The 25,754-nt window shown below is 41.7% G+C and overlaps 1 protein-coding gene across 3 annotated transcripts in view; it reads left to right on the plus strand.

Moving 5' to 3' along the window:
• The first annotated feature begins 13,088 nt into the window (after positions 1–13,088).
• HOOK1 (hook microtubule tethering protein 1) overlaps positions 13,089–25,754 on the plus strand; it is a 50,100-nt gene continuing 37,434 nt past the window's right edge. The window contains exons 1-3 of one of the 3 annotated variants that reach the window (XM_072649660.1): positions 13,089–13,196; positions 19,143–19,228; positions 23,866–23,938. In XM_072649660.1, coding sequence (XP_072505761.1) covers positions 19,206–19,228; positions 23,866–23,938 — 96 coding nt within the window. In that variant the 5' untranslated portion in view covers positions 13,089–13,196; positions 19,143–19,205. Of the gene's footprint in view, positions 13,197–13,332; positions 13,545–14,447; positions 14,836–19,142; positions 19,229–23,865; positions 23,939–25,754 lie in introns of those variants that run through there. The other 2 variants (XM_072649661.1, XM_072649659.1) reach the window with 2 other exon arrangements.

The raw sequence follows: 25,754 nt of genomic DNA on the forward strand, positions 1-25,754 counted from the left end.
CTCACTGATCTTTGAAGCTGTCTTTGGAATTTGTGGGTTGAGAAAACTAGGAACTGAAACTGCTGTCAGTGATTACATGTCCTGAAGTCTGCTCCAGTCCTGTCTATGCTGCCATGCTGTACTGCACAGCCAAGGCCAGGCTGTGCTCCACTCTGAGCCCAATGCAATAGACCTTTCCTGTTGGCCTTCCACGTTATCTTGGGCTGGAAATCTCTTTCACTCTGTTGTTTTGTGGTTTCTGCTGCTGTAGAATTTGTTTAGAGTCATTTTTTTATAGGTATTGTATGGGCTATGAGGGGAGAGCTAGAGCAGATCCATCTTTATACTCTGCCATCTTGGCTCCTCCCTCAGGTATGCACAATTTTATAGCCCTTTGGGCATAGTTCCAAATTACTCTCCTGAATGGTTGGGTTATTTTGCAGCTCTACCAACAATTAATTTTTGTTCGAGTTCTCCCACACCTTCTCCAACATTTATCATCTTCCTATTTTGTCATTTTAGCCAATCTGATAGATGTGATGTAGTACCTCAGAGCTGTTTTGATCTGCATCTCCCTAATCAATAATGATTTAGAGCATTTTTTCATATGACTATAGATAGCTTTAATTTCTTCCTCTGAAACTGCTTGTTCATATCCTTTGACCATTTATCAATTGGGGAATGACTTGTATTCTTGACTCAGTTCTCTATAAGAAATGATGAACAGGAAGACTTCAGAAAGGCCTGGGAGGACTTATATGAACTGAGGCTGAGTGAATGGAGCAGAACCAGGAGATCACTGTACACAGTAAAAACCACAGTGTGCGAAGAATTTTTCTGGTAGACTTAGCCCTTCACAGCAATGCAAGGACCTAAAACATTCCCGAAGGATTCTTGAGGCAAAATGCGATCCACATCCAGGGAAAGCACTATGGAACTAAGCACTATGAAACAAAATATTTTCTCCTGTGCTATGTTTTGTTTTGTTTGGCTTTTTTCATGGTTTCTCCCTTTCATTTTAATTCTACTATGCAACATGACTAATGTGAAAATGTGTTTAATAAGAATGTATGTGTAGAACCCATATAAGATTGCATGCCATCTTGAGGAGGGAGGGGGGAAAGAAGGAGAGGAAATCTAAGACTCATGGGAAAAAATGAAAAAAAAAAGAAATGATTAAATAGATTTTTCTGTCTCCTGGAGATATGTGCATTTTGAAAGTAGACAAGTTTGCATTTGTAAGGGAATTTCAGGCAGCAGCAGAATCCAGGGGAGCAACTTGAGAGGATAAATGGCCCTTCCCAGCCTCATGAAATCCTATTATATAGGCAGCTATTTTGTCTTTTTTTATGAGAGAACCATATAAGGTATTTAAGCCTTGTGGTTCACATGCATCCTTTCCAGATCCTTGCAAGGCTTAAAAGGACAATGAGACAAGCATCTCATTTTGCTTTCATTCTAAGATCACAAAGGTCAATTTTATGATATTTAAATCATCTCACTTCAGGAGTCAGGCAGCTATTTCCCTAGAAGGTAATCATAATTACTCTTACTTGTCTAGGCACAGACTTTGCTCTTTTTTTTCCCTTCTCATGTTGTTCAACAGTAAGACTTCCACAATCTGCTAGAAACATTTCAGTTACAAAGGAAACTATTACAACAGTAATACCTGAAGAAAGGAATGTAGAATAGAATTTTTAAAGCTCAAGAATCGATGTTCCAACCCCATCACAACAGCAACGTGGGATGGGAAGACTATTATTACCTCCATTTTGCAGATGAGGAAACTGAGGTTTAGAGAAATTGAAGATTAAGATAAAGAAGAATATGTTCCCAAATGATAGAGCCCATTCACAGGTCCAGTGTCTCTCCCTTAAACAAGAGTGACTCCCATGGCTTTATTACCTTAATATCCTCCTAATTATAATCAAATATTGATCTGACCTTTAAAGTGGCTTTGAATTACTGTGGTTAATAATATTTTATATTTATTCAGAAGCTCCCCCTGAGATGATTAAAAATTTGATTAACTGAAAATGATTATTATTTCTTTACAGAAAGAGCAAAGCTACCCTTTCCACCCAGACCACTTTCCCCATCTGTTTAAATATGTTAACATGTCAAGGTGTTGACAGTCTCTTTTGGCAAAGTATCATGGCCAGATAAAATATGAAGAGTTGTATGGGGTGAAACAGTGAGAAGATAATTGAAAATTTATAATTAAATATTGATTTGATTATAATTAGGAATGCAGCTGGATGATATGGTGGAAAGAGCCAGGAAGGCCAAAGTTCAAATCAGGCCTCAGACACTTACTAGCCAGGTGACCCTAGGCAAGTCACTTAGCCTCTGTTGGCTTCAGTTTCCTCATCCATAAAATGAAGATTATAATCTCACCTACTTCCTAGGGTTGTTGTGAGGATCAAATAAAGTAATATTTGTAATGTCTTTAGAACAGTGCCTGGCCCATACTAGGTTTGCTGTTGTTCAGTTGAGTCCGACTTTTTATGACCACTTTTGCAGTTCTGTTGGCAAACAGACTGGGGCAATGTTCCATTTCCTTCTCCAGATTTATTTTTACAGATGAGGAAACTGAGGTAAACAAGGTTGGATGACTTGCCCAGGGTCACATAGCTAGTGTCTGAGGCTGAATTTGAACTCAAGTCTTCCTGATTCCAAGCCTGGTGCTCTATACACTATACCACCTAGCTGCCCTCAAGTGCTATATCAGTGTTACTGTATTTATTGTTATAGTTAAATATGCCATACTTCTCATATCAGAAAAATTAGACTCCAGTCACAGAAGCAAATGTTTCTTCTTCAGTTTAGTAAGGGTGATGATCTTCTGGAAAAATAGTCTCTTCCAGTGACATCACTTATGATTTATTGCACGTAAATAATCTGGGTCAGGCTCTATGAATATGAAGACTATTTTTCATTGCCATGATTACTTCAGGGTCAATAATGTGAAAACTGGGAAGAGGAATTACTCATCTTCACAGACATATCTCTTATTTATTTTCAGTTAACATTCACATAAGGGCTTCATCAGCCAATATTTAATTACAATGTTTCATCTACACACTTTCCTAAACAATAATATATAAAAATGTTTCCAAACGAATTCTTTGCAAGCTTGTTGTAGATTCGATACATTATTGTTTGGTCTTGTTAATTGCCATCCCTCATAAGTGCACCTATGTTATATATTGTATGTTGTGATATACACTCAATTATAGTTAATTTGGTTTTTAAAATGTTTAACGAATTTTCTCTCACCTTTTGAGATGAATGGTAGTATCTCTGTAAATCATAAACTTTGATTTAGTTTGAGGGGATCAAAACTTGTAGCCCACGTAACTGGCCACTATGTGTCACTGTTTTCTTTATTCCTTTAATCTGATTAAATATGTGTGCAGAAAGGCTTTTCATAAAAATAAAATAGATCAATCTCTTAAAACAGTAACCTAATCTATTTTTTTCCTAAAGAGCAGAAAAATGTCAATATGTTACTTCAGTTAGAAGAGATTGACTTTTGTGTTTATTTCAGGAAGTTAAACTAAGGTATAATATAAACTTTCATCTGTCTAAATGTTCTGAAGATTAAAAAGGGAAATGAGGTGTATTTTTTAAGATTTTAAACTTAAGTTTTTCATATATTTGATATCATATAAATCATGCTGATCCATACTATCAACTTTCTAATTGAATACCCGTGGTCCTCACTAGTTTCTTTGTTTGTTCATTTTAACGGATAATAGCTGCTCAAAAAACAAATTTTATTCACTTAAGGCATAGTTTAACTTCACAACATTAAGTTATTGTAGTTAATCATAGTTTATGTTTGTTCAGAAACTTCATCTGAGATGATTAAATGTTTGATTAACTGAAAATGATAATTATTTCTTTACACAAAGAAGAAAACCATCCTTTCTACCCTGACCATTTCCCCCATCTGTTTAAATATGTTTATTAATGAAAGCCAAAGTGTTGACAGTCTCTTTTGGCACAGAATTACACATAGATAGAATATCAACAGTTATATGGAGTGAGAAATCGCAGTCTCTCTGGGGCATCAAATTATCAATTCCATTGTAAATTTACTTTAAGTGATGAAAAGCCAGCCCCCATTGCTTCTTATCCTACCGTCCAGCTTCTTTATGGATCACTTTTGCTTTCAGCCACCTCTTTCAGCCAATCTTACACATCCCTAGGTAACAGCTAATAATAAACAAAGGCTTTACACCCACGAAACTATGGGGCTACCATGATTTAATCATTCTCCTTGTGGGACTTGGATGTCACCAGGGAATGTATTCATATCAGGTATCCTTCCTTCTTGTTCTCACTCTTTCAAATGGTCTTCTGGCAGGTTGCCTTCATTCTGAAAGCGTACTGATCTAGCCCCATCCAGCTGATTTTCTTTTAACACTAGTTATAATCATTTCAATAACTATTTTTTGGATGAAACTTTGAAATATGCCCCCCACATTAATACCCTCTTGTATTGAGGGGCTGCATGGCATAGTAAAGCCATTCTTGAAGCCAGGAAGATCTGGGATCAGGTCCCACCTTTGGCACATATAGTCAGTGTCATGGTGGGCAAGTTGTTTACTTTACATGGTGGAAAAGGTGTCTACCTCTGTTGAGAAAAGGATTTTCTATACCAGTGAAATCCCTGGTCCAGGCCTTATACTATTATCTACTTAAGCTTTTCTAGTTCTCCTTTGACACACACTGGGAAAACCCAAGAGTTATACTCTTGGATAGAAACCTAATTTGCCTCATCAAGAGTCCTCTCTCATTAGTAAAGTAGAAGCCTGGCAATCAGGCCATCTAAGGCCAGTTCTTCCCAACAATCAGAGAGACACAGTGTAGGGTCCCTCCCCAAACCTCTCAGGGGGTCCCACATCTTCAGAAACTCAATCATAGAAGGTCTCCCTTCTGTCAGTAATTAAGGCTCTGTAGTGGCACATACCCAAACTCAAATATGGGTCTGATTGAGGACAAATTACAAACAAAATAGGGTAGGAGCTCTTCATGATATTAAAAATTATAATATTAGTAAATGACATTTCTGTAATGCTGTATGGACTTCAATGAGCTTTTAAATGATTTATTACTATCATTAGATGCTAATTATTATCATTAGCTGCTAATGACCCTTCCAATACGTTGGAAGTAGTGGAAGCATTATTACTTTCCCATTTTACAGATGAAACAACTGAGACTGAGGGAGGTTAAGTGCACAGTGACACAGCTGGTAAGTAGCAGAGATTATGGGCTTAGCAGGGGATTGCTGGTTTATCTGCTGGCTTTCTGAAAAGGCTTGAGACACTTTTAAACTTCATTTGCATTATTTGCATTTTCTCAATCACTTTCTTAAGTCTAGACAATCAACAAAACAATACATCAAACCCTAATTTGTTGCATTTGCCAATTTCTGAAGTGAAAATGAAAATTTATCCATTGACTCCTATAAACTTGAGCTAACTCCAGCATACCCAAGTTTTAAATTCAGACCTTCTGACTGCAACTCTATATTCTTTCCCTGTGCTTTAAGAGGACAAAAAATGCATATGTAGTAAAAGCTTGTTGACAAAAAATCCTTACCATGACAGATGCCCCAAATTTCTCCTGCCCTTTGTTGAAGCATTTCCCATAACAGTGTTAAGATCATTCAAGATTTCATGACAGATACAGCTGTGGAGGTCAGTTTGAGTAATGATCCACACTGGTTTAGAAATTAAACAAGGCACAAATTAAGGAACAGATGATAGCCCAAGCCATCTACAAATGCTATCAAGGATCACTCATCCAAAAACCAAATAAGGAGGTATTCCTTATTGATCATGAGGGTCTTTGGATGGTTCTTCTTGTGGTTGATTTTGTGTTGATTAGATCAAGCAACAGAACATAAGAGATTCAACACTTCCCCCAAGAGATCAGCCTGGCCAACCAAGCTGGGAAAACCAAAGGAAAGAAGAATGCTTATTGCTTAAATCATGATATGAAATTGGATGGACAACACATTGCATTGATTCGTTAGTACATGATGCACATGCCACAAATGGGCAGCAGGTAGGGCATAGAAATAAAGAAGAGGATGAGACAAGGTCCTCTTTTAGGTCTCATTTAGGAAACCAGAGCTTTCAGTGAACCCCTAACCTGCCCCCCACTGTGAGACCTCACTTTTTATTATTTATTTTTTAGTATCTTTTACATCACCTTTATTCCAAATACATTACTTCATCTCCCCAACACAGAAAGCGACACAACAAATAATTAAAGAGAAAAAAAGAAAAGTAGATTAGCAAAATTAACCAACATATCAACTGAATAACACATTATAATGCAAAGGGCTCTAGACCTAGCTTTCACTTCTACAAAGGAAAGAAGGAGGTGCATTTTCTCATCTTTTCTTGCAGGACATACTTAATAATTACAGAGCATTCAGGATATTTCCTCCTCCCATCTCCCCTTGTACAATGTTCTAGTTGTTGCTTAGAGTATTTTCGTGATTCTCATTTCACTTTGTATCAGTACATATTTAAGTATCTACATGTCTCTCCGCATCTCTCACATTCACTATTTCTTAAGGTGAGGACAGCCAGGGCGTACCATTGTTCACTGAGTGCTGGACCTGGAGTCAGGAAGAGTCATCTTCCTGAGTTCAAATTGACCTCACACACTTACTAGCTATATGGTCCTAGACAGGTCACTTAATGCTGTTTGCTTCAGTTTACTCATCGGTAAAATGAGCCAGAGAAAGAAATGGGTACTCTAGTGTCTTTTCCAAGAAAGCCTGAAGTGGGGTCACAAAGAGTCAGATATGACTGAAAATGATTTAGGTTATGTTGAACAGAAAAATTAGATCCAAAGACTGATGCAAAGAGTTTTCTCACAAACGTACATCTCAAATAACCCATGTGTCTTATCTGAATACTGGACCTGTTCTGGTGAACTAATTATCATTTCCATGTTCCTTTGATTGCTTACAGACACTTGGGGGAAGTAGGACACCTACTTTTCTGAATCAGGAAATTGCACGTGTTCACTCTTCTCCTCCCAACTTGGAAAGTCCCTAATCTTTCATCCAATTAGAAATCAGATCATTGAATATTGTATTTTTTTCTTTTAACTTATTGGTCTTATTAGATTGTTTTTAACATATAAAAGTCTGTTTCCTCCTGTATTTAGGGTCCAGCCTTAAGCTGAGGAAAGGCGTTGGTACTGATCTGTTGAGCAATTGCCGTGCATTGCTTGATGAATCAATGTGCTTGGAAGAACAAACCCTGATTCCTCAGTCTTTTCATCTTTCACTTATCACAATGTATAAATATATATGTATATACCCATATGTATGTGTTTTGTGTATGCATATAGGTGTGTGTATCTTTAATATTAATCTTCTCCCTGTGAGGGTTTTGGTTATGAAATGGTTATGTGGTTTCTAGAAAACTGGAACTTTGAATTAGATCTAATAAGATGAAATTTGGTAGGGATAAATGCAAAAAAGCTGACACTTAGGTTCAAAGAGTTAAATTCACAAGTATAAGAGGGGAGGGGTTGTGGCTGTCCTTTTTTTGTCAAGGAGGACCAAAGACATTATGGGTGATGTCTTAACTAGTACACGAATTAAAGTGAGGCAGAGCTGTACAGTCATCAGCCTCCTTGTCTCTTCCAGAGTCATTGACATCTAGTGACAAGACAAAAGTCAAGCTAATTGGTGATGGCTTGGGATGCAGAGGATGACACTGGTGTCTGATGTCTGACTAAGATCTAAGTGCTCCACAGTGACTACTTCGGCTACCCCCATGGTCATAGGGACAAATTGTTCTCTTCTGCCCCCTTAGGGGAAGTCTTCACATGCCTGGGATAGAAATCCCCCAACTCATTGACAATGAGGGGTGAGGGCTGTCACTTTGGCCATATCTGTCTCAGTGTCCTCAACTGTAAAATAGGGATAATGATAGAACCTACCACTTAGGATTGTTGTTAGATCAGGGCAAAGAAAGTAAAAGAAAGTGCTATAAAAATCTATATATGTGAGTGTGTGAATGTTTTTAGTCAGTGAGTATGAACATATTGTGAAGGAAAATGTTTGTGATTGTGAGTGTATATTTTTGTGATTGTGTATGTGATGGCATCTAAGTGTGAGAGTATGTGAGCGAATGAAGGATGGTGGAAGGAGAGGTATGTGTCTGTGTGAATGTATGTGAGTATGTGTATGAACTGGGGATGGGGAAAGATACAATGAAGAAATGGCATCTGAATTAGACCTGAAGAAAGACGTGAATTTCAAAAGAGAGATGCAGGTGAAGGGCACTGGGAGTCTATTCCAGGCATAAGGACATTGGATCTAGGACAAGAACTGAGATTCTTGAGTATCTTAGTTTGGCTATAATAGAAGATACATGAGAAATCATATAAATAAGACCAAACAAGTAGGTTGAAGCCAGATTATATAGAGCATTAAATAAAAGAGTCAAGTGGCACAGTGGATTGAGTATGGAACTGGAGTCAGGAAGACCTGAGTTCAAGTTTGATCTTAGACACTTACTAGTTGTGTGACCCTGGGTGAGTCACTTAACCTCTGTTTGCTTTAGCTTCTAGGAGAGACAGAGAAGTGTCACAACAACGTGGAATGGAGTAGAGTAAGTAGATCTCCAGTAGGGGTGCATAAGAATGATGAGGACCGAGAAAGGGCCATCAAATTAAGACAATCAGTGGTAACTTTGAAGAGAACGACTCCAGTTGAGAGGATAGGAAAGGATAAGGATGGGGTTGATAACCTGACAAGACTGGAAAGATAGGTGGTTACCTTAACTAAAATAGGGAAGTTTGGAGGAAGGGTGGATTGGGGAGAAAGATAATGTCATTACAAACTAGTTAGTTAACATAAAATACGTATATTAGTCCTGTGCTATTCTTTTTCACCAACCCCCCCCCAAAAAAAACCCAAAGGTTGTGTGTCTGTGACACTTCCTTGGAGTACATAATACTCCCAATGAAGGAAGGGGGGTCCAAGGCACCCACAAAGTGATGGGGGGAAGGAGGTGCCTGAGGCCCATACCCAAGGGAAGCTTCAAGGGGGACATTGGTGGAATAGAAGAAATAATGTAGTTGTATTAGAGATAAGCTATTAGATATGAGAAAAATGCAACTCATCTTCTCAACTTTTACATACCCCAGGGAAGCAAGCCATGCACTTCTTGGAGTCATTCCATGAACTTCACTTTGGAGGCCACTGGTCTACTGTTCTTTAATTTTCAAAGAGGACCAATGACATTATGAAAATAATGTCTTGACTTAAGCATGAATTGGATTTAAATGAGGCAGAGCTGCACAAAGTTACTGGCCTCACTTTCTCCTCCAGAGTCAATGAAGTTCAATGCAGGACAGAAGTCAAGACCATTGGTTTAGAAAAGCAGTAAAGATGTCATTGGTGTTTGTTGAATTGAAATACTGAATTTCCTCATATAAGAGCTGTGTCTTCAGTCACCATTATTAGTATTAAGATTTCACTTAAGGGGGTATTTTTATATTATTATGCAGATAACTACACTGTATTTCATATTGATTGGCACAGATTATTTGGATACATTTTATCACACACTAGTGTCAGAGTAGAAAGAGGCTGAGAGTAGAAATCAGGTGACCTCCCTTCTTATCCTTTTTCCAACACAAACTCCTGTGATTTCAGCCTCTTCTAAGCCTCACCTTCCTTATTTATAAAGTGGAAATACCACCTGAACTGCCTGTCCCACAGGTCTGTCATGAGGATCAGTTGAGAGAATATAAGTAACCCCACAGTGGAGAAAGTCATTATCAAGGAGGGGAGAATGACTTTCATTGATTGGCAAATACTTCAGAGAGGAAGGGAAGGCTGGAAGTTGGGAAGAGGTCACCACATGTGGTATCTAAGAGTTCACTTTGAAGACAAACTTTGCAAACCATAAAACTGTATATAAATGTCAGTTATGTCTTGCTTGATCCTCAGAATAACTCTGTGAGTTAGGTGCTATTATTATCCCCATTTTGTGTGTGTGTGTTCATCCTTCATTGTCAAAGAAAACCATGCCATCAGAGAAATGATGACATGACTTGCACTTGACTTTGTTTTGAGTGAGGGAGGGGGCTGTGCAGGTCACCAGCCTCACTTCTTCTCCAGAGCCATCTGAGTCCAGTGACCAGATAGATATTCATCAGGATGACTGGAGATGGCCCAGGATGAGGCAATTGGGGTTAAGTGACTTGCTCAAGGTCATACGGCTAGTAAGTGTCAAGTCTCTGAGGTGAGAATTGAACTCAGGTCCTCCTGACTCCTGCACTGGTGCTCTGTCCACTGCACCACCTAGCTGCCCCAATCCCCATTTTACAGATCAGGGAAAAGGGTCTCATAGGACTTAAAATCAAGGGCCACAGAGCTAGGAAGTCTCTGAGACGAGATTTTAACTCAGATCTTCCTCCCTCAAAGTTCAGCACTACTCAATGCTTGCATAGTACTTTCAAAACCAGAACATACAAATGGAATGTACTCCTCCCTTCCCCTTCCTGTCTTCAACTGAGGTTAAGCAACTTGCTCAGGGTTACTCAGCTAGTAAGAGTCTGAGGCTGGATTTGAGCTCAGATTATCCTGACTCCAGGGCAGATGCTCAATCCACTATGCCACCTACCTGCCCCAATGTATTACTTCTCAGAAAGAAATTCATTCCATATCTCAGTCATGTGTGAGGAAGATATGAAGATATGGAAACTATCTGGGTAATAAAATGAAGGATGGGAAATAGAGCATGAAAAAGTAGGCAGAAAGGATGCGTTAGGAACAGAAGGAAGTGCTAGCTAAAGAAATTCAATATTGGAGTCTAGATATCCTAGGAGAGAGACCAGAGATAGAAGTTACTACACAAAATTATACACAGAATAAATACAAAGAACCAAGTCAGATTTGTTTTGACAACTGTGAACAATAAATAGCACCATGGACAGAACCTTGTACTTGACTGGAGTTCACATCCCATACTCAGACACTTAGTAGGAGATGCAAAGCAATTCTAAACTTAACCTCTGTCTATTTCCTCATCCACAAAATGGGGACAAGAATAGCATTTACCACCCAGATTTGTTGTGAGGATAAAGTAAAATGTAAATTATTTTGCAAACTTTAAAGCACTATATAAAAATGTCACCTATAATTAATGTTACTCTCTCCACCCAGCTGCCACCTAGGCATATCTGGGTTTAGCTTAGGGGGTGTATGTGTTATTGGAGGAAGGCAACAGTAGGAACATTAGTGTCATAGATTCAGATCTAGATAAAATCTTAGAGATAAAATAATCCAACCTTTAATTTTACAAATGAAGAAGACCTACAGATTTCCCCACAGTCACACCTCCCACTTCATATCACCAGCCCAGATCCAACACCCTTACTTACCCAAACAAATACCTGAAAAGCTTCTCAAACACACCTCAGAATGCTATTATACTTTTATTTCCAGTGTCTGGTAATAATTTATTTGTATGTATGGTAGAATTTCAGGGTTGGATGGGGACCTGATAAAACCATGTCTCACTGCACAATACTTAAGACAAGTGGCCACTTTTTGCTTGTTGATCTTTGCGATCAACCCACTACCACTGAGACAACTCATTCCACTTCTGGACAGCTCTCACTATGAGGAAGGCTGTCAGTGTTTTGTTTTGTTTTGTTTGTTTTTGTTTTTGTGAAATGAAGCCTAAATTTTTCTTTTTGCTCCAAGTTCCACGATATGTTTTTTGTCTGGTTTTTTTTTTTTTTTTGGATGGTAGTTCAGATTTGGCAACAGCACATCATTCTTCCTTCCATGTGAGTCATACAAACAACAAAAAGATGTGGAACAGGTTCTAAACAAAAGGAGAAGTTATGCCTTCAGCCTCCCAGTGACTATCAAGAGCCAAAGCAAATAGAATCTCCAGTCTTTGGGTAGAAAAACTCTTCAGCTCTACCTCGCTGGCAGGAATACTTTCCCTCCTCCACCACCCTGGGCCTCCTCTTTCCCTTGGAAATACCATAGTAGAGGGCAACATCCTTCTTCCTTCTGTCAAGTGAAAACGTTTAGATAGCTACAGACTAATACTGACTCCAAAGCTGGAAGGGACTTCTGGGGCCTGCCTGCCTCTCCAGTTCCCTCCTTTTACAGACAAGGGAACTGAGTTTCACGTAGTTTTATTTTTAATAACTTCCCAGGGTAACACAGGTAATTTAGCAGAGATAAAATCTGAACCCTATTCCTTGAATTCCAAAGCTAGTATCTGAAATTACCACAGTGCCTGGCACACAGTAGACACTTAATGTTTATTAGATTTATTGGATTGAAATTGCCATCGCACATTCCTGCCTTCCTAGACTTAGGAGACATGAGAACCAGAAGGGATTTTGGTAACTCAGTGAGTCCTGACACCCACCCACTTCAAGAGAGATTTTATATTATTTATTGTACCTTAAGGCTGTGTGCCAGAAATTGTGAAAAATGCTAGGGACACAAAAGAAGAAGTAGCCCCTACTGTGTGCCAGGAACGAACGCTGGGGACACAAAGGAGGAAGCAGCCCCTACTGTGTGCCAGGAACAAGGCTGGGGACACAAAGGAGGAAGCAGCCCCTACTGTGTGCCAGGAATGAGCGCTGGGGACACAAAGGAAGAAGCAGCCCCTACTGTGTGCCAGGCACGAGCTCTGGGGACACAAAGGAAGAAGCAGCCCCTACTGTGTGCCAGGAACGAATGCTGGGGACACAAAGGAGGAAGCAGCCCCTACTGTGTGCCAGGAATGAGCGCTGGGGACACAAAGGAAGAAGCAGCCCCTACTGTGTGCCAGGCACGAGCTCTGGGGACACAAAATCAGGCAGATTTTGCCCTCAAGGAGCTCTCCTTGCAATGGAGGAGACCATACGCCAACTACCTGCGACGAAAGTGACGTGTACAGGATCCATTGGAGCCCAAGGAAGACGAAGAGGGAAGTCAGGAGCGGGAGGTGGGTTGGGGCAGGTGTTGGGAAGCCCCGCCCCGCCAGGTCACAAACCCGCCCCGCCCCTTGCCGCGTTCATTGGCCAGGGCTGCTGGTGGGCGTATGCAACACCGGGCTCCGCCTCCTCTACACGCCCCTCCCCCTTTCCCTTTTCCCCTCCCCTCCCCCCCTTCCTGCCGCTGGAGCAGACACGCGACACCTTTGTGACCGGTGAGAGGTGCTGGGGGGCGGTTGCGAGGCTGGGGCGGGGCCGGGCGGGCGGGGGCGGAGGCGGAGGGCCCGGGCGCGCGCGGGGGCGGGGGCGCGCGGGCGGGGGCGCGCCAGGCTGACGCCGCCTACGTAGCCCGCGCTCGCCTCGCGCCCGAGCCGGCCGCTGCAGCTCCTCGCTCCCCAAGCTCCCGAGCGCCAGCGCCGGCCGTCGTGGACGCGGGCTCCGGGCTCCGGGCTCCGGGCTCCGGGCTCCGGCGGCGGACGAAGGCGGCGGAGGCCACGGCCATGGAGGGGCAGCAGCTGCCCCCGCAGCCCCAGCTCCAGCTCTGCGACAGCCTCATGATCTGGGTGAGCGAGGTGGGGGAGGGGAGGGTCCGGGGGGCGCCGTGACCCCCGGCCCTCGCTGCCGCCGCGCACGGCGCTAGGACCGGGGAAACTGAGGCCCGGGGCACTCGCGGGCCTCAGCCTAGGCCGGCTCGGGGGGGCACGTCCGGGGCCGGGGCCGCACACCTGTGCGCGGAGGAGCCCGGCGGGGCCGAGAGCGGAGCCTGGGGGGCGGGAGCCCCCTCCCCGCCGCTGACCCCCGCACGGGGCCCCAGGGAAGCGCCGCTGCCCTCTCGGAACCGAGGGTGGGCCGGGCAGGGTCGTTCCGTCCGTCTGTCCGCACAAGGACGTGCATAGGCACAGACGGACACGCGTGCGTGCGTGTCCCAACAGCCCACCTGCGGGACGGTGGAACAGACGTGGGTGCGCGCGTGTGTGTGTGTGCGCGCACATGTATGCGGGTGTACGTCCCACAAGTGCCTCCCTGGTGCGCGGGGTTTCCAGGTGCCAAAGGGCAGGCCGTGGGGTTGGGGGTCCATCTGTCGGGAGCTTTGCGTGGAATGTTTCTTGTCCCAACCCGACTGCCTCGGCAGCGGGTCACTGGTGACACACATTCCCTGTGGCTACCCGTCCGTGTGCGGAATTGGAGAGAGGTTTCTCAAAATATATAGGATTGTTCGTATTAGACAGAGAAAGACTTAATTATGTGGTTCGAAAAGACGTGTAAAGTTTCTGGATTACAAATTAGCAGGTTGTTTAGCTGTAATAATCTCTTGGCAAATATATACTTGAGTTTAGAAATTGTAGTCAGTATCACCTTTATGTCGGTCTTGTTGACTGGAAACAAAATTAAAGACAATCTCATATTGTTACATTGTATCTTACTATTGACAGGTGGGGGATTTCGGTCTTTATGATGTCATTGGCATATGCTCATTTTCTCTAGCTGTGTTTTAAGACTTTAGAATAGTATGAACGCTAACACCTAGCAAAAAATATTTGAGTGTCTACTATGTGGAAGGCCTGTGTCTTACTATGTATGTGTTGCATTTTAACTAGGTTTTGGAGGCAAGGTTGGACTTAGGATTCTATTGAGAGAGGGAACTCCCAGATGAAGAGACTCTCTCCACCTGTGTTAGTCAGCAAGAATTTATTTAGCTCTTATTTGTGCCAATCCCTGTTCCAAGCATGGTGAATACAATGAGAAGCAAAACCAGTCTTTGTTATCATGGAATTCATATTTTAACGAGGGAGACAACGTTCAAAATACCTGTGTGCATGCAAGATCTGTCCATTCTAACTGGAAGAATTTCAGGTATGAAGGCAGTAGCATTTGGGGGTAGGGGTTGGGAGACCAGGAAAAATCTCCTGGAAAAGGTAGGATTTGACTCTTGAAGGAAGACAGAGGCTGAAGTGAGGAGGAAGAAAGTTCCAGGCACAAAGGCTGACAGCCACAGATGCTAAGAAACTAAGTGACCTATTCCAGGAAATCCAAGCAGGTCAGTGTAACTGGATTGGAGGAGAATGGTGGAGCGGAACACTAGATGTTTAATGCTAAACAGAACTTGTTTTTATGTTTTAATCCTGAAAGTAAATAGGGATCTAGTGAAGTTTGAGTACTGAGTGAGTGTAGAGTGAGATTTTGACTCCCAAGAGGAGATGGATTGGAGTGGGCAGAGAGACTTGAGACAAGGAAGCCAGTCAGAAAGCTTTTGCAGTTAGTGGCACAGTGATAAAGGCCTGCACCATGTTGTCAGCTTTGTGAGTGGAGAGATGGGTCTAGAAGAGATGTGAAATGTAGCAGCTATGAATGGAGACTTGGCAATGGATTGAGTAGTTGGGGGTGAGTGTGAATAAGAAAGGAACTGAGGATGTGCTTTTCTACAAGCTATGGTTTTATGGGGACCAAGAGGCTAAGTACTTTTGTCAGGGAAATTCCTGCCTTCCAAGGCCAGTTTTGTAAAGAATATCTGCCATGATGCCCCTGTAATAGGATTTAGAGAGGCAGAGTTAGGGAGGGCTTTCAAATAGAAAAGTATGAAAGTTATGAAAACACCTCTTTGGAATAATTGCAAATGTTGGCTGAAATGTAGACTCTATAAGGGACTAGCAGGAGATAAGCCTGAGAAGATCCAGTAGGGCCACTTGATGCAGGGAATTGAATGCTGGGCAAAAGAGTTAGGAATGTTCTTCGTGGTCATTGCAGATGGGAAAACTAGCCTGATTAAAGCCAGTGCTTTTACTCTAGTAAGGCTAGTTAGGTAGCATTGATTACAGAGCTAAAAGGGACCCCATGGAGGAATTATAACTCTGAGTCTTCTTATCCTTCCCAAAATATGCTGTCTGGAGCTAGACATACAGTATTCTAGATGGGGTCTGGCCAGATCTGTATCTCTCTAGGTCTGGACATCTCCCTAGAGTGGGCATGAGTCTAGCAGGATGCTGTCTCTTGATGCTGTTGATTCATTGAGCGAAATCAACAGCGCCATGTCATTTTCAAATGAACTGTTTTCTAGTTGCCCCTCACTCCAATCTTGTCTTTGTGAAGATGATGCTTTTTAACTGAAGCATAAGACATGTTTGTCCTGACTAAATTTCTTCTTGCTGGATTTGATGCAGGGTCCTGGCTTGTTGAAGGCTTTTTTTTTCCTTTGGGTTTTGGTTTTTAATTGCCCTTTATGTGGCAGCAATCTCTCTGCACGGTGTGTTTTCTGCACACTTGATGGTTGTAGAGGATTGCACATGAGGAGTGGGCCAAGAGGAAAGCACCTACCTAGGCATGACATAGCTAAGGTGTAGGTCATGATGATGGTGGCTTTTGAAAGAAAGCAATCAATGGGAAAGACTCGGGGTCCTTGGCACTAAATGCAAGTAAAGAATCTGAAGTTTTTGACTTTGGGTGACTCAAAGAATGTACCATTACTAGAAATAAAATCTGGAGGAAGAGCAGGTTTGGCAGGGGTGTGGAATGAGAGTTGGAGATACTACTGGGACATCTCTTGGTGTGTACCAGGTACTTTCAAATACATTAGAACCCTGGAGTGGGAGAGATCAGAGCCTGAGAGAGCTCAGAGCTGTGTGTGTGTGTGCGTGTGTGCACATGCGTGTGTTTATATCTATAGGTATATGTATGCATATTTCCAAATATATTTCCATACATATGTAATCACACACATTTGAATGTCAAACAAAGAGGATAGTGGAAATTGCGGGAATAGCTGAGATGTCTGAGGAAAATCCCTGTAGACACAAAAGAGCAGGCAGCACCAAGGACAGAAGAATTCCAGGTCTTTTTTGGGTTGTGTAAGACAGCAGAGTCTCTTTGGGCCCTACAGGTTCACTAGTAGAAGTGTTCCAGGGGCCGGGTAGGTAAGCTGTTGATCAGGTGCTGGCTAGAGAAAAGGGATTAGATTAGAAGCAGCATTTCACACTCTCAATAATTTGCTTTCAATCTTATTTTAGAGTAAAGCAAATAAGATCAATTCCCAGGACTAGATTGTCCTTTGTCCGGCCACTGGGATTAGTGGAGGACCTCCTTTGTGGCCCTGTTAGGATATCTGGTTTTTTTGGGTCACACACTAAAGAGGCTTTGCTCTTAAATCTCATTGTTAAGGAGTAAGTATGAAGAAGTCTGTTCCCTCCCTCTCTGCCTTCCTCCATCTCCCAGCCCTTTCTCTGCTTCTCACCCTCCTTACTCCCAGTTTTTTAATTCATCTACTGGACTTGGTTATATAATCTTTCAATTTACCCAAATGAAATTACATTTTACTCTTATCTAATTTATTTTGTAGCTAAATTAAGCTCTGCCAAGAAGCACTTCTATCTTTTATGACTAGGGGGGTGGGAGGGAGAAACTGACCTCAATATGGGCATTGAGGCAGATTCTTAGCTAGGGAAAGAAGAATTATCTCATGATGTTTTACATAATATCATACCTGTCCAAAATGGTCTGATTTTTTTCCCCATAGATTTCAGCAAATAGTACACTAATGGAATAGTATATATAAGGTAGTGTGTAAGAGTAAGTCGTTTAAGTTCTGTTCCATTGACTCCTGGAGGGGCTGAGGAGTTCAAAGTCTATCCATGGGGGCTTATTGATAATAAGCCTTTTCCACTTTTGTCTGCACCATCATTTTCGGATTCAACATTAACTGTAGAGAGAAGGGCAGGCTCAGGCAACTGGGTGGTGGAGTAGATAGCCACACTTGGAGTCTGGACGATTGAGTTCAAATTTTGTGTGACCCTGGGCAAATTACTTAACCTCTCTCAGCCTTAGTTTCCTCGTTTGTAAAAAAGGGATAATAGCATCTACCTACCTCACAGGGCTGTTGTGAGGACCAGTCAAGATAACATTTGTAAAACACTTTGCAATTTTTAAAAACATGTGGACATGCTGTCTCTTATATTCTAGCTTAACAATAACAGCCTGTTTACAAAAAATAAGAAGCCACTTTGGGGAACTGAGAGGGCAGTAGGATTTTTATGAGGGTTGGGAAGGTGGTAAACTGAGGAATTTGAGCCTTGACCATAAGATCATTTGAGCTGGAGGAGGTGGGAGAATGATGCCCTGAAAGGAGATATCGTTGTTAGCATTTGAGAGGGAATTGGGATCAGATGAACCAGAATGGGAGTTGGAAATGAAATTCTATCACTGAGTTGTGGAAATTTGGGGGAGAAAGTCTTGCCAGACTAAAAGAGGGTCACACTTAAATTTCTCTGGCAGTCATTAAAAGCTGATTTTTTAAAGGGGGAGTTCATTTCTCACTTCAGTCAGTTCTCTGTAAGATTTAATTTCTCCACATGGTAGAGTTTGACCTGTAAAGCTCCCCCCCACGCTGGTCACTTGTGCATAGAACCCAGTGTCTTTGGGAATAGTGTCAAATTGAAATGAAACAATACAAAATGGAAGCCACCACAGAGGAGGCTTGATTTCTCATGCCCTGAGGAAAGTTTACAAGGGCCTGTTACAGGTTAACTAGCCTCAGGCTAGCCCTGGCATCAGGCCATCTTGTCAGACTGCCTTTCTGTCTTATTTCCAAAACTAAATGGCATACTTTGCAAACAGTTTTATAACTCGAAGTTTCTAGCCTTGGGCTTCTCATAAGGTGGTAATGTGTGAGTGGAATTTTAAAGTCACAAATGGGGAGGAGAGAGGGACCTACTTTTTAAAAAGTTTGTGACTTAAAATATGATATTTCCATTGAGCAGTTTTTAAAAGTAGCCTTGGTGGGGGCAAGGGGATATTTTGAAAGATCATATAAGCATTCCTGATATTTTTACCCTTAGCTTATTCAAAAAGACCCCCACTCCCATCCCAAATTCGCCAACCCAGGGAGGCCTATTACTCTTTTTCATAGAGAAGAAGCATGCCATAAAAATGTGTGTGTGTGTGTGTGTGTTTTGCTGTCTCATTGATTTTTATAAAAATTATGTGGATTATTTTTATTTATTTTGTGATCAGGGAAATTTGATGACTGAATTTTGTTGGGGTCTTTACATAAGGTATTTTGTATTTGCTTTTTCCCCTTCTCCTCCTCTCTCGTTTTAAATGTCAGATTGATTATGGGTAATATTGTACTGGTTGCAGAAGGAAAATATCTCATTCTTCTTTTTGTTCTTTAGTTGCAGACATTTAATACTGCTGCCCCTTGTAAGAATGTCCGGCAATTAACAAATGGGGTTGCCATGGCACAAGTTCTTCATCAGATGTAAGTAGCAATTGGTGATTGTGGTTCAGAATGCTTGAGAAGGTATTAGGATACCGGGTCTTCTGTGCCTGGTCATCTTCTCTTTGAGCATTCCAGTGTCCTTTCTAATAAGGGTTGTTTTAGTCTCTTCTTTTTTTCTTAAGGACCTTTAACATTTGCTTAATCTCATCCAGTATTTATTAACTATCTCCTGTGTGCCATGCACCAAGCTAATGAGGGCTGGGGATTCAGTGACAAAAACACAAACCAAACAGATTTGATTGGGAGGGAGAAATGTATGTACAGAGAAGTAAGCATACGATATGTATGAAGTCATTTTGTAGGCCTGGGAGAGCACTTGGAGGGGGGTGGGGAAGGCCAAGGAAGGGCCTTGTCTGGGAGGTGGGAGTGGAGTTGTATCTTAAAGGGAGATAGAGAACATTCTAGGCACAGGGTACAGCCTGGGCAAAGGTGTGGATGTTTGGGACATTAACAAGCGGCTCTGGTGTAGAGAGAGGGCTGGTAATGTGAAGTCAAGCCAGAGAGAGAGGCTGAAGCCAAATGGAATAGATAGTAAAAGACTTTAAGTCCTAAATAGAGTACTTTATATTTTGATATTTGGAGCAAAAAATTAAGTTGTTTTTTTTTTCAGAAAGAAGTATAAGCTTTGTAATCAACATCTGACAAATCATTCAGCCAAAATTTAAGATATTACTGTGTGTCAGGTATTGTGCTAGGTACTGGGTATAGACAGCCATAAATGAAATGACTCTTCTCCTAACGACTTTGCATTTTATATGGAGAGACTACATGTACATGCATAAATCTATACTAAAAAAATACAAGCTGATTTTCAGGAAGTAGGGTAAGGAGATACTAACAGCTGGGGCTATCAGCAAAGGCTTCGTGAAGGAGAACAGAGCTTTGAAAGAAGCTAAAAGACAGAGGGGAGAAGAGAGGGCATTCCAAGCACTAGACAAAGATGGAGTTAGTAGGTAAAGAAAGCTGATTTGGCCTGAGCAAAGATTATTGAAGGGGAAGTGCAGGGTGTGACAGGCCTGGAAAAGTTGACTGGAGCCACACTCTGAAGAGCTTTAAATATCAAACCATAGAGTAGCTCTTTGATTCTAGAAGCAGGAGGAAGTTGCTGGAGTTTGCTGATGCTCAGACATGACAGGCAAGGTCTGAACTGAGTATTGCTTCGGCAGCTGCGTGAAGGAAGGACTGGAGAGGGGAGAACTGCATGCAGGAAAATCAGTGAAGAGGTTGGTGCCAGAGTCTGGATGACGGCCTTCTGTCTGAGCGGAGAGATGGCACCCAGAGAGAATCAGTAACACGTGGTGATAGGCAGCTAGGTGTTTGGGGTGAGAGCAAGGGGTCGAGAAGAACACCCACTGGAAGAATGGATGGTGCTTTCTAGAATTGGGAAGGTTCAAAAGAGAGGTATGGGCAGGATAGATAACTTCTGCTTTGGACATGGTGAGTTTGAAACCTATCTAAAACATCTAATTGGTGCAGCTGAGCTGAAGCTCAGAGGAAAAAATGGGGTGGGTGATATGTAGATTGGTAGACATCTAGCTTGGCAGACACACTGACAGAGAGATGGGTAGCTAGATAGACAGATGATGATTGAGCATAAGGGAAGGGATGAGATCATCACATGTGAGAAGAGGGATCAGGACCAAGCTTTGGGCTGTATCCACAGGGGAGGGGTTTTCATAGGAAATAATAATGCTTCTGTCATTTTTACTGAAACTGTTTACCTTTCGTCGGTGAAGGTCAACGTCACAGTGCTCTGCCAGTCTGAGAACTAACCTAAGACAGAGAGGGTGGAGGTCAGCTTTGGCAGTATCCCTGGTCTTTGCAGAGTTTGATGTTCAGTATTATTTAAATTGTCTTCCTATGTTCCTAGAAGCTAGAAAAAGAATGAGCCAGGGAGGGATTAAGAACCCAAGATTTCAGTGCAAATGCATATTTATAATTATGTTTAATAATATTTAACTTGCAAAACACATCAGTTGAGGTGACTCACAGGATCAGAGATAGAAAGAGATCATCTTCTCCCCTGCTGCCACTCCCTCTTGTCCCTGTTTTGCTTTTGAGGAAATGGAGCTCCAGAAGGTAGAACCAGGATCCTCTTGGATTAGGAACTGAATGAAAGAAACATGGGCTTGGATGAAATAGGGAAGCAGAGCACATCTATGGGAACTTACAGTTGCTTCACCTCTCACTGGCTGGCCAAGGAGTTGCCTTATGGTGCAAAGAGTCTGGTGGTTTTCAGTGTTTGCAGATAACTTGTTAGTAACAAATTGGGAATATCAGAGGTCCCACTATCTGACATCAGGGATCATTCCTAGCCAGCTGCACACCTTCAGATGTCACCATTACTAGAGTATAAGCTTCTTGAGAGCAGGACTATCTTTGTTCTTGTACTTCTATCCCTGATGCTTGGCACAGTATTTGGTACAGTACCTGGCACATAATGGAAGCTGTGTAAATATATTTTGGCTAACCACTTCACGGCTTGTCACTGTCAGTTTCCTCCACCAGCGCAGATGACAGCTTTCCTCTGCCTCAGGCCAAAGTTTCATGAGTGACTGTGGCAACCAGGGGCTGAGTATGTCATCTTCAGGTGATCTGTGTTCTTCATTAGCCCTCTGCTCAAGGGTTTTCCCAGCTCACTAGGATCTTTGTGTGCATTTGCTTCATGATTACAGCCTTCAGACAACCTCGGTCACTACAAACCTGAGGCATTGGAAGAAGACTTGGGTGGAATCATCCCGATGAAGATCAGTTAAAATGAGAGAGGAAGGGAAGGATTGAGTGTGTGTGGGGGGAGAGAGAGAGAGAGAACACAAACACAGGTGCTCACTCCTTTGCTCAAAGTGGCATATACACAGAAGATTTATACACGTAGGTGCTCAGCTACCTCATGTGCAAACAGATGTTTCTCATTTGATCTTTAAGGGCCTTTTGATGCTAAATTCTGTGATTTCGTTAGTTTAGAATTGCAGTTCCAAAACATCATTTACATTTGTGAAGTGACATGCAAATAGATGTTTGTTTTATGGGAACTAAATAAAAGGCATATAGTAGAAGGTACCTTAAATCTGGAAATTAAGTGGAGAAATTGGAGATTAGGTGAGGATGTGGAGCGATGATATCTGTAGAAAGCTATGGCTAATCTTTTCTCTCTATGTGAAAGTCAATTTTTATTCTAATGGAAATATCCATCTTATAAAGTGAAACATTTGGGTAATTTTTATAAGGCTTTTGTGTTTTCAATGATTTTTTTATTTATACTTTACCTTAATAAATGGAGAAAGGAGGGGAGCAGCAAGTCAGGTATGTTTCACTTCACATTCAAATAGAAATTTGTTTTTATTACTAAAATAATAAAAGTTCCATTTTTTTCTAGGAGTCTTACTATTACAGAATAATCTTAGTTCTAACTCAGTAAAAATAGGATTTTATTGTTCTGGTAAACCTCTGGGAATTATAATTTTGATAGTTGCAATCCCAAGGAAAAGAACTAGACAGTCCCAAGTTTGGAGTTTGGGGTTATAATTTATTTTTGTTATTTTTCGCAACATTTCCGATACCTGTCATTTTTTAATGTTCGTTCTTCTTTTGTTCTTTCTTCTACAATAATCTCACTCATTGTAGTTGGTGGCTGATGAGGAGGCTTTTGTGAGGTGGAGAAACATCTTATTTCTGGGTTAGATTTGAAGTTGGAAGAGAAGAAATAATCATGGGGAGGAGCAGAGTCCCTCTGGAGGACTTAAGAGAAAGTTAGTGCAGCTCCAGTGTATAAAGCTGTCTTTTAAAGTCCGCCAGTGTCAGCCTGATGCTGTTTAGTGTGAAACTTCTCAGTACTTACGTGGCACTGGGTGTCCTAAACCACACTGCATTGTAACCAATCAAGTGGATCTAGTTGGTTCTGCTGAACTAGTTATTAATAGAACTTATACACATCATGGCCATAATGTCTGGGGTTTTGGAAAAGGTTTAAGAAAACTCAATATTGTTTCCCTGGAAGTGGAGAAGACCTGAGAGAGAGCATATGTTTGCAGAATGCTTAGTTGCCATTGACAGTGTTAGCTCTCATTTCCTCCAGGCAGCTTTTCCTGACCTCAGAACCTGAGGACTCCTAGTTTGTCCCATCCCTTGGCACACCTGTGTGGGTTACTCTTTCTCCTCTCCTAAATGAGAATATCCTCGAGGCAGAGATAGTGTCTTATTAATTTTTGTATTCCCCCTTCCACTTGAAAATTGGTCAGTAAATATTTGTTGAATGAATAAATGCGTGAGAGTTTTATTAAGCAGAATCCCATGATGCCCCTCCAAACGTAAAAGGCTGTGACAGAGCAGGAGCAGTCGTACCATTTCAGGCCTATAATTTAAAATGAACTTGCACCTTCATATTTTCTTTATGCAAGATCTTAATTATATTGAGAGATTTACACAAGGAGTAACTTTGAGGGGACCTTTGAGGGCATTCAATAGATAGTTAAATATTTTATGGTACTATTTGCTTGACAAATATTTGCTTTGAATAGTAAAGTGATTGCTTTCTTGGTGAAGTAGTTGGACATTCTTGACTTATTCTTACTGCATTCAAAGGTTTTAATGGTTGGCTTATGTGTGTTTTCTTTCAGAGATGTTGCTTGGTTTAATGACTCTTGGTTAGGCCGAATCAAAGAAGATGTTGGTGACAATTGGAGAATAAAGGTATCCATGATGCCGTTGAGCAGTTTGCTGAAGTTCAAAGCATCTTGGTACAATGGGTTCAGATCCTACCTCTAAAACATGCTACTTGGTGACCTCTGAAAACTCACCCAATCTCCCTGGGCTTTTGGCTAAGCTTCATCTGTAAAATTAGGAGGTTTGACTAGAGCACTTCTCATTTCCTTTTTGTCCAAATTGTATGATCCTATGCTCTCAAAAGTTTATGAAACTTGATCTGAATTAAATTTCCTCAAAAATTACAATGTGGTCTTAAAATAATTTGAATTTGTCTAAAAGTAAAAATTATTTCATGTATTTTCACCTAATTTAATTAAACTGACTCATCTCAATTAAATGCCATGATCAAGAAGTGGAATTGAATGTGCCAGTTTATTCCATTCTTAATCATATCAACAATTTGAAAAATAAAGCAAAAACGTTGTGTTTTTTTTTTAGCAGGAAAATAGTAAGAACCCACCAAATGGGCATTTCCCTCTTAAAAATTACAAAATTAAAAACCTCTTAAAACTGCAAAATAAAAGTCCAAAATTTTCCCCTTTCTAAAGAAGGAAGTTGAATCTTTTCCCTTGCTTTTCACTTGCTAATGAGAGAAAGATAGAATTTCTCTAAAGCTTTTCTTCTCACACTCAGATTGTACGTTGAGCTCTTTAGATAAACATGTTCTGGGTATTTTTTGAAGTCAGAATTTTTTTGTATTTGGTCAACAAACAGCAAAATCAGTATTAAGCTTAGTATCTACCATACAAAAGACTTTTCACACAAACTCTAAGCCTCATGGGCCTTTGTGGGTTAATTAGCTTAACACAATGAAGTTTCACTCAATGTCTAGTGGCCCAGGATCGGTGATGGAGGGAGTGGGGGAATGCTGATGCCTTTCTATGAGAGGCTCATCTCTGTCTGATGCTCCATGGTGCCTTGAGGTCCAGTTGGGGCTTCCTGGAGGAGCCATCCCCTCTCTCCTGAGGTGGCCTGGGCTCAATCACTTCCCTCTCCCTGGGTGTTCTGCCCAGCCTGCTGTCAGAGCTGTTGGGGAGCTCTGGGAAAAGCACTGCACACCAAATGGTGGGAGGGGACAGAATTATTACGGTCATCTGAGGATTCTGGTGAACCAGGTGCTTGGCCTCAGTTTCCTTGTCTGTATAATGGGAATAGTGGTACACTTTGGCCTCCTGGGTATGTTATAAGGAAAGTACTTTAGAGCACGAAGAATGTTGTGGACATGAGCCTTGGTCTCCTCAATTCAGTTAAATATGCTTATTCTCTGCTTCGTGCAGATAAGAGGTAATCCCTGTCCTCCAGAATTCCCCTTCTGCAGAAGAACTTGTTGGACACAAATATGCGAGCCCTGGGCATTTTGAGGATACAGAGAGCATCGTGGACTTGGCTGATTAGGAACAGGTCATAGCTCAGGAAATGACCCCTGAGGTGGGTCTAGTAGGAGAAAGAGCCTGAGAACTGGGTTAGCAGGGAGGGAGCACAGCATGAGCTGACTCCCAGAGGTCAGAGATAGAGTTTGGTCTGGGATGTGGACAGCAGGAAGCATCCTGTGAAATCAGCTTGGAGAGAGATTGTAGAGGGCCCTAGCTGTCAGTGACCACATGGAGTCCTGGGAGAGCTTGGAAACAGACAGTTCAGTCTATTGGCCTGGGCTGAAGGGGTACACATCCCAGCTCAGGAGGCTGCACAGCCCAATCAACTGATCAACAAGCATTTGTTCAATGTGGGCTATGTGCCAGGCTGCTAGGCCTGAGAAATAGAAAGATTTTAAAAAATATTCTGCGTTCTCAAAGAGTGGGTT

The sequence above is a fragment of the Notamacropus eugenii genome, chromosome 2, assembly GCF_028372415.1.
Source record: "Notamacropus eugenii isolate mMacEug1 chromosome 2, mMacEug1.pri_v2, whole genome shotgun sequence".
Lineage (NCBI taxonomy): Eukaryota > Metazoa > Chordata > Mammalia > Diprotodontia > Macropodidae > Notamacropus > Notamacropus eugenii.